The 19,807-nt window shown below is 39.5% G+C and overlaps 1 protein-coding gene across 1 annotated transcript in view; it reads left to right on the top strand.

Annotated features, from left to right (window-relative positions):
* Positions 1-19,807, top strand: part of C8B (complement C8 beta chain) — a 506,997-nt gene that overhangs the window by 349,593 nt on the left and 137,597 nt on the right. Inside the window, exon 9 of the mRNA XM_044085515.1 lies at positions 5,705-5,868. Coding sequence (XP_043941450.1) covers positions 5,705-5,868 — 164 coding nt within the window. The remainder of the gene's footprint in view (positions 1-5,704; positions 5,869-19,807) is intronic.

Here is a 19,807-nt window from a genome sequence, read left to right as displayed (position 1 = left end):
CCCCTAGTGATATAAGGGTTGATTAAGTCAAAATCAAGTCAAGTCAAAGAAAACTTTATTGTCATTCAGAACTAAACAGCAGTATAGCCGAATGAAATTACAATGCTTCATTCTCATTGCAAGAAACAGTTGCACATATAGACAGATAAAAATTAATAAAATATCACAGTAGAATTTTAATAAGTAGCAATTTGTAACCCACACCCATCCCAGACCAGGAGACAAGGAAGACAAGGAATAATATAAAGGTACTATTGTCAAAGTAAAATTGAAACAATAGCAGCATATCTATGAACAGACTGAATTATTGCACACTTTGTATATTGCACTTTACAGTCCTTCAGTGTGTAGGTGAGCTTCCATAGTATGATGCCTAGTTTGGTGAGTTTATCAATAATTCCCAAGTGAGGAATGGTGTCAAGGGGCTTGGCCAGATCGAGGTAGGCTGTATGCACTCCACAGCCCTGGTTACTGACTCAAAGAAGTCAACCAGGTTGAGCAGGCATGATCTCCCTTTCACAAAGCCAAATTGTGTGAGGTCTAGGGTTTGGAGATTTCCTATAGCTTTGTTAATCAGGTCCATGATGATGTGTTCCATAGCTTTACACATCAGACTGATCAGGCTAAAGAGGTGATAATTCCCAGGGTCTGTAGTCACTCCCCCTTTATGGAGATGGATGACTGTAGCAGTGTGTCATTTGGTAGGGACAAAGCTTGAGGTGAGGCTGTGACTGAACAGGGCACACAGATATGGTGCCAGTTTACTTTATAGTTCCATGTAGAACACAGCCGGGGATATTATCAGGTCCCATTGAAGTTGTATTCTTGGCCGTGGACAATGCAGCTTTAACCTGTGCTGCAGTAACGCTGGATGCCTGGCATTCTTCCAGTATTGTGATGGGTCCTTTAGGGGAGATACAGGGGTAAAGTTGGCACTAAATCTGTCAGCAAGTATGTTGCCAATATCTATTGGCTGAGTATAGGAGGTACCATTGTGCAGTATCTCAGAGCAAATTTGGGTATTACCGTGGAGGTTCTTGATATAGCTATAGAAGGCTTTGTGATTGTTTTTAGTGTCTGCCACAATTCTGCCTTCATAGCTGGCTTTAGAGGATTTGATGAGGGATCCCAACTTTTTGTTGAGCCTAATAAGGGGGTTTTCCAGTCTTGGGACTTCACCTTTTTCTGTAACAGTTTCTTCCTTCTGTTGCAGAGTTTATTAATGATTGGATTCCTTTTTTTGGAAAAGAGTGTCTTGGTTCTGTTGGGTATGGCTAGTTCCATGCACTTTTGTCCCTCCGTACAGTGAATTGGTGTATGATTCGGCAGTCATGCAGCTATTTTCCATTGGCACGGGTGACATGAAGTTATCCACCTCTGCTTTTAGGAGTCCAGAGTCAGCTTTAGAGAAGTTTTTCAAGGTGGTTACCTTTCCGGGGGGGGGGGTGAGATGTGGATTTCCATGGTAATTAGTTTATGGTCGGATCTGACCAGGGAGGGATTGTCTATTGATGTAGAGCAATGGTCACCCATGATTGAAATAAGCAGGTCAAGGGTGTTGTTTCCTCTAGTGGGGGTTAGAATGAACTGGTCCAGGGCATTGGAATTGATGAATTCCAGGAAGCATTGGGCCAGTGTATTGTTGCTTGAGTAGTTTTCCCAGTTGATGGAGGGGTAGTTGAAGTCTCCTAGTAAGAGAATGTTGCGTTGGACCTTGATAGATTCCAGGGTTCTTAGGAATGTGGAGTGAGTGTCTAGGGACATTGGTGAGGACCTATAGCAGGTTGTGACCTGGATCGCCATCTTACGCAATGTTAGTTGTATCTGAAGTATCCCAGATGCGTTATGCTGAGCTACTAGTCTGGAGGTGTGCATATCCTTTATGAATATGGAGACATCACTACCTTTGGAGCTTCGGTCCATGTTTCGGGGCCGAAAGGTGTGGAATGAGTTATAGCCTGGTAGCACAGGGGTGCTTTCTGCCACTTTAAACCAGGTATCTGTTACAGCAAAATGTTGATGTTCTCCATTTTTGAGGAGTGATTTGAGTGAGTACATCTTAAGATTTAGACTTCTAGCATTGAGCAGCATGACCCTCAGATTGCATTTATTTATAGCTGTTACAGTGGTAGCTTGGTCTTTGGAACACCGCTATAAGCACCAACTTGCGAAAGGACCTCAACGTTGTTTTAAATTTTGTATTTTACATGTGATATATGATAAAATTCAGGGACAAAATGTTATATATGAGACTGAATTAGATGAGTTTCACTGGATTTTGCCCCTTAGGGCACACTTACCCCCTGGGATAAATGCGTATGTTTCTTTAAAGCCTCTACCGAATGACATCCACATGAAAGTTTTAATTTTATTATTTTTATATGATTTTAGATAATTATATGTTTTTTAATATTATTTTATAAACATTTTTGTCTTGAAACCCTTAACTTCATTGTTTAGTCATGTGACATTGTTTAGTCGTGTGATTTTTGGTCATATGATATTTTTTACTCATGTGACCTTTTAGAGAGTATTAAACTGATGCACTTCATATTGTTGCTAGATTTGCCTGAGGAAGCCATGTATGGTGAAAGCTTACTGTTTGTTAAACTTGCATCAAGAATAAATGTGCATTGACTTCATTGATTTCAGCGCAGTTCAAGTGCTCTTTATTTATATATTTATTTTGCAAAATATAACATTTTCTCATTTGTGTCATTGTGGGTCTGCACAGATGGTGTAGAAGAATGATTGAGAGAGGGTTATGCTGTGAAAGCTTAGCGAACTGCTTCCTGTAGTTAGTAGTTTAGGCTTTGATTCCTTCCACCTCATTCTCCTTAGTGCTACTAGGCTCCTGATCTACCTCAGAAAAGGGGCGTTTGTGTCCAGTAGACTTAACTGGTTAATAAATGAATTCAAAATAAAAAAGAACTAAAAATGTTGCATCACTTATGACTTGAGGGCTTGAATTCTCCTTAGCCCATCTATCGAACCTGGTAGCTTGCTTTAGTGTTTTTCTCTTACAACATTCCTCAGTGTAATATAACTTTATCTTAATAAAAAACAGTAAAACATCTACAGTTGTCTGATTTTTTTTTCAACCACTATCACAGCCCACCAGACACACCACTGTCACAACCTAAATCGCCTAGTATGGCTTGAACTGCCTAGCCTACTGCAGTTCAACCAGCAAATAGTGGCACATAAAGTCCTTTATGCCAACCAGAAATTACACCTGCACTAAAATATATTATCAGCCCCTACACCAGCACCCGGCCACTGCGATCATCCAGTAGACTCCTAGTTCAAACATACAAATCCAACTACTCAGCTGGGGACTCTCTGTTTTCCCAACTCTGTTAGAAAAACATGGAACAGACTCCCAGCTGACTTGACTCTAGAACCCTCACTAACTCAATTCAAAAACAAGCTCAAAAAATACTTCAAAACTCATTGGTTATAACCTTGCACAAACCCAACTAGTGACCTCTCTATTACTTAGGTGCCTTGCCTTCAACTACTTCTAACGTTTTTCTACCACACCATTTCAGGAAGGATCAATTGTATAACTGCTGCTCAATGTGTCTTAAACCTGAATGTAATGTTATGTATATATAACTTTGAAAATAATGTTATGTTTTGTAAAGTGTTTTATAATAAGTTAGTACTATATGTGCTAAATGCTGGTATTGCTTATGACTGAAATCTGCCTGAAACTAGCATTTACTAAATGTTCAATGTGTATTATTATCTTGGAGCTTTTCTCCCTGGGCCTCCACTGAAAATGGATGTATATCCAGTCTGGCTATCCCGGTCAACAAATGTAAAATAAAATAAAAATAAAATAAATGTTTCAGTCTCCCTGATGAGGTCTCAGACACCTTCTGAGGTGTGCAGATGTTCTGAATATTTAATTGATTACTTTAATGATGAGATCTAACCACATGCTGAAAGATAAGCTGGGATAAATCTTCTATTTAAGTTGTTTGTACAATGTGAGTATGTGTTATGTGCACACCGGTCAGCCTCTTTCCACAAGAATTCTGGGCAAAACCAAAAATATTTTATTTATTATTTATTTAACATTTGTTGACCGGGAAAACCAAAAATAATGGGGGGATACAAAGACTCAAAATCAGGAAAATATTTTAAGTGTTGCTCTTATAAACTAATGTTGTCTAGAATAACAGTGTTTGCATTAGCATGTGTTTTCTGAAGGATGTAAAGTCAGAAACTCATTATTTAGTGACTTTAATTCTCAATGACTTGCCAAACAACAACAATTTTTACAAATAGCAGTCCAGAAATATAAGGCAAAAATCTGAATATTCTGCAAACGTCTGGACAGTTAAGAGGTATGGCTGAGTAATATGTATAAAGAATGAAAAATGCTTGTTACTCAGGAAAAGTAAAAAACAACATATTTTAAATTGGTCAATAAAGCTTTTTTTAATACCTGTGGGATGCTCAAGGGTCATTGTGACATGGCCTAAAAATATAGTAATTTCTAGGCCTTTATTTTCTTCTATACCCCCTATAAGCATCCGTCCCCCAATAAACTGAAATGATAACAAAGCTTTATAATTTCCTCAAGCCGCACAGAAATAAATCTACTCTGTTCTAAGCATTGTTTTTGTAAAGCAGTTTGTTATTATTTTAAATACATGTTAAAATAAGAAGAAATCTGTATAGCACTTACCTGTTTGATAACTCACAGTTACTGCCTTCTTCACACTGAGCATGCCCACCGTGATTGCCTCATGTGGGAGCTGTTACCCACTTTGCCTCTTTCCCACCCTTAGTTCCCCAGCCAGATCTCCACCTACTTCCCACCCCCTTTAAAGGCATACACATAGGTAAAGATATTCCTTGGTTACATTTCCTCACTCCAAATAAACATTAAGCAAAACCTCCCTGCCTTTCTTCTCCTAACCACCACCTTCACTCGAAAAGACTCCCCAACTTTTTCTTTTACACACTTAGTACTACCTTCAATCTACTCCCAAGTTTTAACAATTATATACTTTCACAACACCCGTCATCACCTTTTATGTTTTGTTTTAGTGAGTTTAGTAGCTGCAAAGACAAAAAGAACACACAGTGCCTTGACAGTGGTGTAAAATCAGGCCAAAAAAAGAAAAAAAACACCACTCACAGACATGAGTGATATAATCTAAACATCCATCCAGAGTATAAATCAAGACTTCATTCTGACAAAGTCCTTGTTTATACTCTGGATAAAAGTGCTAAAGAAAAGTGTGTGTTAAATCACTGAAGTCCTTGAGTGTTTTTTTTTTTTTTTAGTTTGATAGTTGCTATGTTTGCATTATACAATATTTCTGAACATTCAATATAACTGTTAGTGTTCTTTACACTATTCCAGAAAATGTAATTAACAGAAAGGTTATTTTAAACATATATGGCCACAATAGCACTTATTATATTCATAAATTATGTTTATGTAAAGGTTGTTATGCAATTAATCCATTGCCCTACTCCATTCAGCTGATCTCAGACATTATTCTGCCTCATGACAAATATATTTTCTTAAAACATTAATTTCAGTTTAAGCATCCATTGTGAAAACAACATAAGTATCAAGTTGTATCTCTGTTATTAATTAAATTTGTACCTTATTTTAGTATATCCAAGTATTCATAATAATCACATAATAGATTATTTGGATTTTTTTCCAACTCTCTAGGTCAATCTGAGACGAGGGAGCTTGTAGAAGATTTTGTTGTGCTCGTTCGTGGAGGAGAGAGCGAGCATGTTGCATCTTTGGCCTATAAGCAACTGCCAACAGCTGATCTTATGCAGGAATGGGGAGATGCAGTTCTGTACAACCCAGAGATTGTCACCCTTAAGGTATTGAATTTGTAAATGTGATGAATTTGCTTATAAATATTTATAATAAAAAATGCAAGCAAATGTGATGTTACTTAGTAACAGTAGGTTTTAAACTATAATGCATTAAAGTATATATTTCTCTTATAGAAAAAATATCAAAGGTTTTATGTAATGGATGCCTACATAATCATTTTTGAGATGTACAACTTCTCAAGAAATGTTTTCAGGTAACCACAAATTTAACAAATTTATCAATGATACTCCAATTTTACCCTTGTTTTCCACCCACCTGATTTATTATTAATAGTGTGGAACACCCAGTTTTTTAATCTCTCACTATGTCTAGTTCTGCCCACCCTTCTATGGTTCAAAAGCTACCTGTCCAAAAGGTTTAAGTCAGTAAAATGGCACTCCCCCCTCTCTCCACATGATCAAGTCAATACCAATGTACCACAAGGCTTTCTCCTTGGTCCTGTCCTCTTTAACAATCTCACTAATGCCCTCCACTCATCCAGACAACAAGACTCCCTAATACCATGCACAGATAACTTAACATGCATATGCACATCTGACAACTTGGCACATCTCCAGAAATTACTGAGGAATGTTTAACAGCCACTGAAACAAGGCGTTTTAATGCATAACTAATACTCAAACTACCCCCCCAAAAAAAAAAAATTTCCCCAAAACCCTCTGATGAAAAAACAAAATTTTAAATTTTCTCTTTTAACAATAGTCATTGAAGTCACTTCTCACAGCAAATTATTAGAGATGATAGTAGAAAATAATCTTAAATTTTTCCTGCATATATAAATCTGCATTAAAAAAAACCTCACCAAAAATGGGAAATGCTTAACAGAACCAAAAACTTTCACACCAATGCAACTAAAACTACACTTGCCACTACTTTCCTTCTCCCTACACTACTTTATGGCACCCCCATCCTTATTAACCTCCAAGAATCACAAAAATCAAAGCTTAAACATTGCTAGAATAAAGTGACTAAATTTGACAGAACTATTACTTTCAGATCCCTCCTCTGTATAGCACTAAAAAGCCTAAATTGGTTAGAACTACCCCCATTAAATAATATAAACTCAGCTTCTTCCCACATATACAATTATCCAGCAGCCATATGCTTGTCCAGCACTAAATACATTTCTACATAAGTGTGTTCCAGTTAAGTCATTATGATGAAATGACCAAAACATCCACTCTGTCCACAAACCTAGCAAATCTACTGGGCAAGGTCTGTACACATACCATGTTGCTAAGGCGTGGAGCTCCTTACATATATCCATACCTTCTCTTGAGTCCTTTAAAACCATTCTGAAAGACTTTCTATTCAAAATCTGTCTATGTTCTTGTTCAAACCCAGGATAAATTATATCCCTAATTATGAACAAGCACCTATTCATAAATTATACCTCCTTACTCTCCTTTCTTCACTCATTTCCTTACTTCAATCAGTTTCTCTCCCTGACTCTCTTTTTAAGTATGCTAACCCTGTATTTTCTCTCACTTCATATTGCAATTCTAGTTTGTATTATATTAACTTACCTTTTATATAAACTGACTAAAGTACTCTAAATATTAAATCATTGTTTTAAAGGATGTAAGTATTCTTAACTAATGTTTTACCATTATGATTAATTTGGTGTAATTATTTAAATCGCAGACGTTTTTGTATTTTTGAAGATTGTAACATTATGCTTCTTAAAATGTTTTTGTAATACATTGGAGCTTTTCTCCCAGTGCCAGCACTAAAAATGGGCACTTACCCAGTCAGAGATACCCTGTAATCAAATGTAACTAAATTAATACATAAACAATAAATAAATACATGTGCAGCCCTATATCAATGAACATCATAACAAATTAGTAGAATACAGTTTCAACTGGAGTGCTAAATGATAATTTAGTTACAACAATGAGTGAGCAGGTCAAATTATGTTCTTCTACTAAGAAACTTTACAACAGTTTACATATAAACATTTATCGCTGACTAATTGAGAGTGACATATAAAACCACATTGAGTTTTGTAAATCAAAATGAAATCTTTGTACTTATATGGACTTTGTTCCAAAGGTACTTACTGATGATATTAACTGTCAGTGAAAAATCATCAGATTTGTCATTACATTAACTTAGATATCCCTGTCTAGATTTCTGAGACAGTGAGAGGCCTAGTGATAAAGATAGTTACTTGATGTTGCTTTAAATTAAGAAAAATATAACAATCAGACTGTACTCACACTTAAATATAATCACATTTCTTGGCATCATAAGGTAACATATATTCCATATTCCTCTTGTTAGTGTTAAAAAGGCATATGCTTTCATCTTTTGTGAAAAGAAACAGGATGTCCATCTTTTCATGTATGCACTTACTAAATTGCTTGTCCCAATGTGGGTCACTGTGGTAACTTGTTTGCAAGGTAGATTAGACTTTTCTATTCTTAGCAGCACTTCCAAGGTCATCATTTGAGATCCTCAGACATTCCAAAGGAAGCTGATAAATAGAATTCATTCAGTCGTCCTGGATCTGCCCCAGGGCCTCCTCCAAGTGAACTGAGCCTTGCTCACCTGCTCATTTCTATTATTTTTTCTGTGATATATAATACTTTTCTCAATATTCAAATCAAGTATACATAAGTAAGAATGATGACATATACTAACCTGTAAATTAAAAGCCTCAGCCTGAAATCTAATGTCCATAGGTAAGAATAAGTATGCACACTGGCTTTGAAATTGAACGTTTCATCCTATAACTCAACTCCCAGATTAGAACCACAGTTCAGCACACATCTGCAATAGTACTACTGCCTCTACACCCATCTGCTCATATAGCGATTGACCCCTTCTGCACTCACTTGTGAAAAAGACACAGAGGTACATAAACGTCTGCACTTAAGTTAGCTATGTTCCCCTCCTTCATTTGTAGAGAGAACACACTATTGACATTTATTTTGTGGGTGCATGGATTCATCCTATCTCCACTGCATGCTAGAGGGCAAAACCAGTGAAAACCAAAGAAAAGAATTTCATAAGGGAGCAGCAAAGACGCAAGTCTTACCAGACTGAAATGAATAATCTGAATAAAAGGTGTGTCTATATCCTAGTCCTGAAAATCATGATTATGAAGAGGATAAGTTATATTATTGGTAGAGTCCAAAACCCAATTTGAATGGGTTTGACTTAAAGCCAAGAATGCAAATAGAGTTCCTATTCTGCTAATATAGAGATGGCTTTGTAGACAGCAATAGCCCTAGGCACCAAAATTGTAGTAGCCCTTCAAAAAAAAAAAAAACTTTTTCTAAGCTTGTTTCCTGCCTTTCCTGTGGGTAGTCTAGCCTGGATATAGATTTGCTGTGTCCAGGACTATTTGTAGGCTTCTAGGGCCCAAGCCTTTCTGTGTTGGAGGGAAGCCTTCTAGCTTAATTTTGTTTCTTAGAACTAGCCAGTTTTTTGTTTCAGCACTTGTTCAGAACTTATTGTAAGCACTAAATAAGCTACAAATTACTACAGCACTCAACTTTCCTCACTGTCTAGAGGAAAACAGTTTCTAGTACTTAACAAATAAGCACCTATCCAGGCATGTCTAAGGGTCAGCCCCTGGTGTTTTCTCCTGTCTACCTGATGAATCTGGGCATCTTGGGGCAATGCAGTAATTGCCTCATGTACACAGACAACCCTCTCCTCCTACCACCCAACACTACAACCTGTGAGAGATGCACTTATATAGCCAAACTGGAAGCAAAGCTCTCTTCACCCAAGACTGGACTGGACAGTCAAGAGGAGAAGGTAAACACTTCCACCACACCACACTCAGCACATAGCCCCTCAAAACCTACACCACCAAAACACACACATAGAAACACAAAACACACACCTACATTCGCAGAGGCTCTCAGTAAAAACCTGCCCAAGCAACAGAGACCTCCAAAGCAGAAACACAAGCAACCTCCACCCCCAACACAACCCAAATGACACATAGCCCACAAACTCAGTGTGCCACTCAACCACAGCTCATAAGGCATAACAACGTACCCAACACTCTAGTCATAGGTGACTCTATAGTCAGGCACACTGATGTTCCACTCACCAAGCTAAAGGATCCGCCACATAACGCATGCACTCAGGCCACTCCACAACAAGTACAAATATAACTCTGTCATTGTCCATGTTGGTGTGAATGACCTGAGACGTACCTCCTTGGACTACATGAAAAGGGACATGGAGGAGCTGTCCAATCTTGTAGCCCAGGCAGGTATGACCCTAGCCCTGAGTAGCATCCTGCCATCACCCAGAATGATACCACAGTACAAGGACAAAATGATTGACTTCAACAATTGGCTAAGCTTCTGGTGTCATTCTAAGGGGATCCAGTATCTGTCTGCCTGGGATGACATGATCGACAAGCCACGATGCTTTGCCAGAGATGACCTGCACCTGTCACCCCTGGGATTCCGGATACTGGCTAAGGCTCTAGCCATCCCTATAGTGCCTTTTTTAGGCAAGGTTCAAATGACAAATTCACCACCCTAACAGGTACAGGCAAGAAGAATCTGAGGGTATTGCTACTCAATGCTAGAAGTCTAAACCTCAAAATGCACTCTCTTGAGGCACTCCTTAAAATGGAGAACATCGACATCTGTGCAGTGACAGAGACCTGGTTCAAGGCTCCAAAGAGTACCCCTGCATTACCAGGCTATAATTCATACCACACCTTTCGGCCACCTAACCTGGACCGAAACACTAAAGGCAGAGGCGTGTCCATATTCATTAAGGATATCCACACCTCCAGGCTAGTTACTCAGCATAATGCATCCGAGATTATCCAAGTGCGACTAACTCTGGGCAAGACCGCAATCCAAATTGTAGCTTGCTACAGATCCCCCACCATGCCACAGGATTCCCACTCCTCATTTCTTAATACACTGGAAAATATTAGGGTACAACCTAACACCCTAATAATGGGTGATTTCAACTACCCTACCATTAACTGGGAAAACTACTCATGTACCAGCTCTTGTGCTCAACGTTTTCTGGAATTCATAAATTCCAATGCCATGGATCAACTTATCCACACCCCCACCAGGGGCAGCAATATCCTAGACCTGGTTATTACCAACATGGGCAACCAGTGCTCCACACCAGAGGTCAATTCCTCGTTGGTCAGATCCAACCATAAGTTAATCACCCTAGACATCCACATCCCTCCCCCACCCCCCATTAGGGAAACCACAGTAAAAAATTTCTCCAAAGCCAACTTCACGCTTCTTAAGACAGAAGTGGCAAACTTCACGACACCCATGCTGACGGACAATAGAGGTATGACTGCTGAATCCTACACAAATGCACTTTATAAGCACTTACATGAGTGCATGGATTGTGCAATCCCTAACAGAACCAAGATGCTATCCTCCAAAAAAAAAGCCAATCTGGTGGTCCCCTGCCATAAACAAACTCTACAACAGAAGAAAGAAACTGTTGCAAAAAAGAGTAAAATCCCATGATTGGAGAAACTCCCTGGTCAGCTTCAGTAAGAAGCTGAGATCCCTCATAAAATCCTCCAAAGCTAGCTATGTCAAGAATCTCAATGGCAACACTCAGATCTGCTCTGAGTTACAGCCCAATGGCACTAAATATACAGAACCAACAGATATTGCCAACATCCTGGCAGATAGGTTCAGTGCTAACTTTACCCCTCTGTCATCCCCTAAAGGGCCCATCTCTATACCAGAAGAATGCAAAGTTCCTGTAATCACGGCTGCACAGGTAAAAAACACACTATCCAAAGCCAAGAACACAGCATCCATGGGACCTGACGACATCCCAGGCTGTGTACTACATGAACTACAGAATGAACTGGCACTCCACCTAAGTACCATGTTCAATCATAGTCTCACCTCAAGCTATGTGCCCACTGAATGGCGCACAGTGACAGTTATCCCACTCCACAAAGGGGGAGCCATCACAGACCCCAGAAACTACCGCCCAATTAGCCTAATGAGCCTGGTCTGCAAGGCTATGGAGCATATCATCATGGAACTTATAAACAATGACATTGGTAATCTCCAAACTCAAGACCCCACCCAGTTTGGGTTTGTAAAAGGCAGATCATGTCTCCTAAACCTGATAGACTTCTTTGAAGCAGTCACCAAAGCCGTAGATGAGGGTAAGGTGGTTCACACAGCCTATCTAGATCTCGCCAAGGCTTTTGACACCATCCCCCACTCTGGAATTATAGATAAACTCACTAAACTAGGTATAAATCCCTATGTCACAAGATGGGTTGCCAACTGGCTCACTGGCAGAACCCACACTGTGAAAGTAGTAGACTCCAAATCCAGCTTCAGATCAGTGACAAGTGGAGTACCACAGGGTTCAGTCCTGGGTCCTCTCCTGTTTGGTATCTACTTCTCTGAAGTACAGGCCAACACAGAAGGTCTTTGGCTAATGAAGTTCGCAGATGACTGCAAACTAGGAGCCATAATCAAAACTCCAAAAGATGTGGACATCCTACAAAAGGGCCTTGCTGAGTCAGATGCCTGGTGTCAAAGCCATGGCCTCAAGCTCAATGCCAAAATGTGCATTGTCATTCCTTTTGGTAAAAACTCAGTACCCATGAACTACCACATAGGTGGTAGTCTACTTAACACCAAAAGTGTGATATGAGACCTTGGGACACAGGTGGACAGTAGTCTCTCCTTTGATAATCACATCACCACAGTAGTCAGGAAATCCTTCTATGTGGCATACCTCATCACAAAAGGTTTCTCATCCAGAAAAAAGAGGTCATTGTTCCCCTCTACTCGTCACTCATTAGACCCATTATAGAGTACAATGCCCCTTTTGGTATGTACCTCACAAGACATCTACAACAACTGGAAAGGCCACAGAAATACCTCACAAAGAGGATTACCAGCCTCAAAGAGATGCCCTATGCAGACCGTCTCAAAAAGCTGCAGCTTTACTCCATTGCATATCGCCTACTCAGAGGCGATCTCTGCCTAACACACAAAGCTAAGTCAAACCCAGAGCTTTTAGACATGCTCCACTTAAAGAAATCCCAATCCCTACGAGCTACATGCTCTAGGGACCTAAACCTCTTCACCACAATAAACAGAACATGCTGGAGGGATATATTCCTGTCCCAGAGACTTCCCATACTCTGGAACAAACTACCTATCTATATCAAACAAAGCTCCTCATTAGCACTGTTCAAGAAAAATCTTGATGATTGGATGGGAGATAGGAAATTCACCCCGGGGATCACTTCTGTGGCTCTCCTCGACAGTGGCACAGGAAAATAATTGTCTTGGGTGGCGAAAGCCAGGGTACCTTTGGCTAGGCTTATATAGGCCCTAGGGCCAATAGCCTAGTAACTACCTATGAACCTATGAACCTATGAACAAGATTTTCTAAGATATATGAACAGGTTCCTTCTCTATGTCTACAAAATGCTGGTAGACATTACTGACAGACTCCCATGATTCTTCCATATTCTGTGCAATGACAAAGAGATAAATCCCTGAACCAGGGCTAACAAGAAATCAACAGTAGTTCTCTTCTATTGGATAAAGCTTTCCCAGAAAGACTGAGTAGAATGATCCATCTGTAATCACATCACACTATCCTGTCCTGTCTTATCCTATCCTATCCTTCTTTTTGAAAAGAGGATCACAGCCCAGTCTGACAATCTGGAGTTTTTGTCCCTACCTTTCCTACACCATAAAAATGCATTAACTAACAAATACTCAACCATGTTCAGTACTTTTCCAGCTAATTTCCCCCCAGTGTTCTAACCTTACTACAGCAGACTTGTTTATCTGATGGGCTAGCCTCACCTGAAGAGAAATGGACCCAATCCAACCAGTTGTTTCTGGGTCTACTGTTTCAAAGGATGGCATATCCATCAGTTCAAAAGTACCTCCGTGTCCTTGTTCTATGTATCAGCAATGTCTTCTACTGTCATTGGCATTTTAGGAAAAAAAATATAGCCAAAAGCCGTGATAAAGAGGCAATTAACTAAAACTTTACACAAAGTTAAAAGACACATGATTTCACAACACTCTCCATTTAAAATTATTTCTACATGGCTTCACCAATGTCTTCCATACTGTTCCCTTCACTTTAGTTATTACTCTAACTCCAGCTGTTACTCTCTTGGCCTGTTGGTACCCATTGGTCACTTATGAAGACTGTCTTCCTACTTTAATTAAGTTATTCTTTGCTTAGTACAATACTACAAGAGACAATGTCTGTCAAATATCCTTCAAAGCCCCCACAGTGTAAGTTATTCTGTTTTTTAAGTTCAACGTTTGAGGTAAGTAAGATAATCTATCAGTCTAATTTACTTTAACTCAAGACAATATAGGCACAGAATTGAAAACGCTTTACAGGATTGAGCAACATAACTGAATTAACATATACGTACATAATAAATTCAGCATGACACCCGTTGATCTAACTTTGCTCGACTTCATAGTTTCATATGTGTTTACTTAGCTAACACCCCAGGGAAGTCTTTAAGCCTAGCCATACTTCCTAAATTTGGCTGATAAGGGTTATTTTAAGGAGTTTATGCAGGTTTGGAAATGGGTACTCAAGCATTTATAGGCTGCCTCTGTCTGCTAGAGCCATAGGTGCGAGAAGTGGGGTAAATTTCTGATTCTCTATCCACTAGTCCATGTTACGCCTGAATTGAGTTAGTGAAGAACTCTGCTTCACTTGGATGGGAAGCCTTTTCCAGAGAAGAGGTAGTCCCTGAAATACATACCTATCTCTCCAAGTTCTGTTTATGTTGCAGATGAGGTTTAGGTCCCCTAATCAGGTAATTCTGATACTATTTGTTTTGCATATATGCAACAGGTCAATCATAGAAGGATCAGATAATGCTTTGTAGGCCAGGCATAGATCAACTCTCAGCAATCTGTAAGAGACCAACTACAGGGATAGGGCTTTGAGGTAGTTCATGCAGGACATGTCATTTAGGCAATGCATTATTTTTATGAACAAACCACTGTGCATACTCCTGCTGCTGCAAATGCCTGATCAGGTAGATACCACAGGGAGCACTGTGGACAATGATTAGTCTGATAAGGACCAATACAGTGGAAGAATGTCATCTTTGGACCTAGAAGCCATAACTTTATTTATAAGTTGTGCAATATAGAATGTCTTCCTTACTACCATAAACACATGATGGTGAAAGGCCAGATTACTTCTACATATGTTCCCAAAACCTGACCACTGCATCTACTTTTAGGGATGTATTATCAATGTAATAGTTTCCAGGATAGCCATCTTCCTAAAGGATATTCTTGTGCATTTCTTGGTATTCGGTTTTAGTCAGTGGCTCAAGCATCCGTTATTCGTCTGTGTCAGATGTTCTTGCAGGGTAATTGTGTCATTGGGGGATTCCATGATTGTGCCTAGTTTGCAATTGCCTGCAGACTTGATCATCCAAAGGCCCTTGGTATTGGCATTGACTGCAGATAAGTAAATGCCAAAAAGGAGTGGTGTCAGCACTGAGCCTTGAGGGTCTGGCCCATGGACTGGCCTCTTTCAGGAAGTAGACTCTCCAATCCTAACTTCTTGGATTCTACCTATGAGCCAGCTGACTACCCAGTTGGCAACATGGGGAGGGTTATGTTTAATGTTGTGAATTTGTCTACAATGCCTGAGTGGGGTATTGTGTCAAATACTTTAGCCAGGTCAAGATAGGCAGTTTGCACCATTTTGCTCTCATCCAAAGCTTTTAGTGACCTTTCAAAGAAGGCCACCAGGTTGAGTAGGCATGACCTGTCCTTGACAAAACCATACTGGGTTGTATCTATTATCTGAATGTTTTCTATATCATTGTTTATCATTGCCATGATAATTCTTTCCAGGGCATTATATATAAGACTATTCAGACTTATGGGTCTGTAGTTACCTGGGTCTATATCTGGCCCACCTTTGTGAAGAGGGATGGCAGTTGCAGTCCTCCATGCACTTGGCACAAAGCCTGTCTTAAGGCCATGGTTAAATAATGGTTCTAGTGATCCTGATAGGTCATGTTTCATGCTGTTAAGAGGCATCCTGTGAAATTATCAGGGTCCATAGATGCAGTGGTCTTGGCCTCAGAAAGTGGATTTTGGACCTGATCCCTGGTGATAGTTATAGAGTTATGCTCAAGAATATTTCCTAAGATGTGTCTAGGGTGGAGAGGGATGTAAAACTGGGTATAAATGTGTTATCCAGTAGATGAGCTATATCTTCTGGCTCCATTTACAATTAGTTCAGCACATTGTTGCCTTTGAGAATGTCGACATAGCTGAAGAATACAATGTGATTGTTTTTGGTCTGGGAAGCTATTTGTACCTCAAATTTGGTTTTGGTAGACTTGATTAGCCCCCTGAGTTGCTTGTTTAGTTTGATGAAGGATATTTTACTTCGCTGGGTATTGGACTTCGTAATTTTTGCCATGATTTTCTTCCTTTTGTTATACAATCTATTGCCATTGGGATCCCACAAGGGTGACTTGTTTTTTGAGTCTGTCCTGTGCTTATTACAGATAGTCACAGCTGTCTCTATGCAGCCCTTAACATGACTATACAGTGTTCTTCAGTTTTGCTGGGGGAGGGAGGCTTGAAAATGTTGTCAGGGTATCACTTAAAAGTAGGAAGTTTGTCTTAGAATAATTTCTAAACATTCCAGGCTCAGCTGCAGTCCTAGTATTTATTTTTATTTCAAAGGTGACAGCATTGTAGTCCGACCAGACCATTGAGGACACCACCTTCCAGGGGAGGGTACAATCTTCCCCAATGTTTGAGAGTACCTGTTCAAGTGGTTTTCATGCCCCTAGTCGGTGTATAGATTAGCTAGTACAGGGTGTTTGTGTTTACAAACTCCAGGAATCTCTGAGGCTGATGTTTGGGATCATGTAATATTCCCAGTGTATATTGTGGTAGTTAATGTCACCATGAATATGGCATTGGGTTGAATGGGGAGTGTCTCTAGTACATTTATTGTATGTGTTATGGTTTTCCTGGTCACGGAGGAGGATGTATAGCAACAAGTCTACTTCAGAAGACTGACAAACCAAAAAACTGAATCCCAAAAGACTGAAAATTCAAAATACTAAACACATTTTTAATGCAGGGGGCAATCCCCCTGCATCCTTCATGTGGGGGCTGTGCCCCCCACACCCCATGCTAACTATATATACCAACTCCAAGATTGCACAACAGTGGAGAGGGGGCAAATTCCATATTCTAAATTAGCCCCTATATCTGTAGCTATAGCCATGTCGACAGCTATATCTATATTTATATCTATATCTGTATCTATATCTATATCTATATCTATATCTATATCTATATCTATATCTATATGTGCCTTTGTATGTAAATATATATGTTGAATGAACGTTAAAGTGGGGAGACTACCATGATGTTAAGACAATTAAGATAAGTACAACATGCTCGGTTTTGTTTTATTCACTCTTCTGGCATATTACCAAGCCAGCACTAAGTATGTTTTTAAGTGCTGTGATGGTGCAGTGGTTAGCATTGTCACCTAACAGCAAGAGGTTTTCCGGTTCAAATCTTGGCTTGAGCACTTTCTGTGTGGAGTCTGCATGTCCTCCCTGCAGTTGATTTAACTTTAAAGACCTGCAGGTAGGTGCATAATTGTGGTCGTGCCTTCTGTGAAGATTGGGTTGGCAACTCCACACAGTAAAAATCCACTGCCAATCAAGAGTGGACTGGTGATCCACTGTGGTGACCCCTAACTGGAATAAGCCAAAAGACATGATTGTTTAAACAGTTATGGATTTATTTAATCTTTATTTACTAGATGGACTATATAATGTTGTCTGTTATTTGTCTGGGCTAAATAATTTCCTATTAGAGCTAAGCATATATATGGTAGTTTGCATGCACAGGTAATCAAAATAGCCAAGAGTGAAGACAATTGAACAGAATAATACATAAAGGTCAGGATCTGCTAATTACTGTATTCAACTCCCATCAGCCTTCTTTCTCCATTATACTACATATGTTACCATACAAATGCCCTGCTATATTCCCTACTTTATCTTTGTCACATTACCTTTTGACATCCACTCTCCTACTTAGTATTTGCAATTATAATCTCAACAAAAATGCAGATTCGGTGATAATGCCAATTTTTAAACTCCCAAACATTGACATGATTTCACATCATTCTGTAACTTTAGCCATCAGTCTATTCATTCCAGATACCTTCCCTCTTTCAAATCCATTTTAAGAACCTGCAACCCTACATACTCTCACTACTGGGAAATAAGAAAAAAACAATGAACTGATTGATGCCAGAAATAAACTAATGTGAGTTACAAGGAAACAATTTCTCTAGCAAACTACACTCCTTCAGAGGTCACCAATCCCCATCCCAAAGAATAAGGATCTCTCAAAACTTCACCATCTCCACTTGGGCATTGTAGAAAAACTCAGCAGGATGGGTATAAACCCTTGTATCACCTGGTGGATAGCTAACTGGCTCACCGACAGGACCCAGGAAGTTAGAATTGGGGTAGCCACCTCTAGAAAAGGGACAGTCAAAAGTGGAATGCCTCAGGGATCAGTCTTGGGACCGCTCCTTTTTGACATTTACTTCTCTGAAGTCAAGGCCAATATCAGTGGCATCTGGCCGACTAAATTTGCAGATGCCTGCAAATTAGGAGCTGTCATTGAATCCCACACTGATGCAAATATTCTCCAGGAAGGGCTTACATGGATAAACAATTAGTATCAGAGCCATGGACTAAAAGTAAATACCAAGAAATACATAATAGTATCCTTCAAAAACCATCTACCCCAGGTAACTATCATATTGACAAGACACCTGTAAGAACTGACCCAGTAGTCAGGGACTTGAGGACACACAGACAGTACTCTAGCCTTTGGCCATCAAGTTTCTACAGTAATGAGGAAATCATTCTATGTTGAACAACTTATAAACAGAGGTATGGAATCTAGGTCCAAGGAAGTCTTTGTTCCACTGTATTTGGCATTCATCAGACCTATCATTGAGTGTAATGCCACTTTTAGTATGTACCTAACTAGGCATATCCAGCAGTTGGAACATCCACAGAGGTTCCTCACTAGAAGAATACAGGGTGTAAGTAACATGTCCTATGCAGACCGTCTTAAGGCCCTATCCCTGTATTCTGTCTCCTATAGATATATGCCTGACATACAAGGCATTGTCAGACCTCACACTCATGGACCTCCTGTATATCCACAAAACAAACAGCACCATAATTACCCATTCTAAAAAGTTAAACCTTGCTTGTGATATAAATAGGACCTGCTGGAAAGACAGGTATGAATCCTGGAGACTATCCATCTCTGGAAGAGACTCCCCATCCATGTGAAGCAGCGTTCCTCCCTAAACCAGTTCAAGTGTAATTTGGACAATTGGATGGGGAACAGGAAATTCATGCCTGGTTTCATACCTTTGCCTCTAATGGACACAGGCAGCCTGTAAGTGGTTCATCTCCCAAGCCCCTGCTTCACTTACTAAGGGTACCAGAACTGGTCAGAGATTTAGGATACATGCCTAGGCTTAAAAAGACCATGGTGGTTGTTAGCTTAGTAAACACCTATGAACTTATGAATCTATGAATCTCCTACTCACACCTATACATTCAGGAGATACTTAATTAAACATTGGCCCATCTCCACTATGCCATTGATTAAATAAGCCAATCACCTATCATATCAAAAATAAAGACCTTAAAATTGCTTACCTTAATGCGTTCCATCTTAATAATAAATGGACCAATCCTGAAGCATGGATGTTACCTGAAAATCCTCATAGTCTTGATATATGAGAAACCTTGTTGAATGATGACTACTGCCTAGATCTGACGGACAGTGCTTCAGTACTAATGAAAATGAATATCTCCGTTACCATTGTGGA

The sequence above is a fragment of the Protopterus annectens genome, chromosome 10.part0, assembly GCF_019279795.1.
Source record: "Protopterus annectens isolate FY-2018-M chromosome 10.part0, PAN1.0, whole genome shotgun sequence".
In the NCBI taxonomy this organism is placed as follows: Eukaryota; Metazoa; Chordata; order Ceratodontiformes; family Protopteridae; genus Protopterus; species Protopterus annectens.
This window is presented reverse-complemented; position numbering and strand designations above follow the sequence as displayed.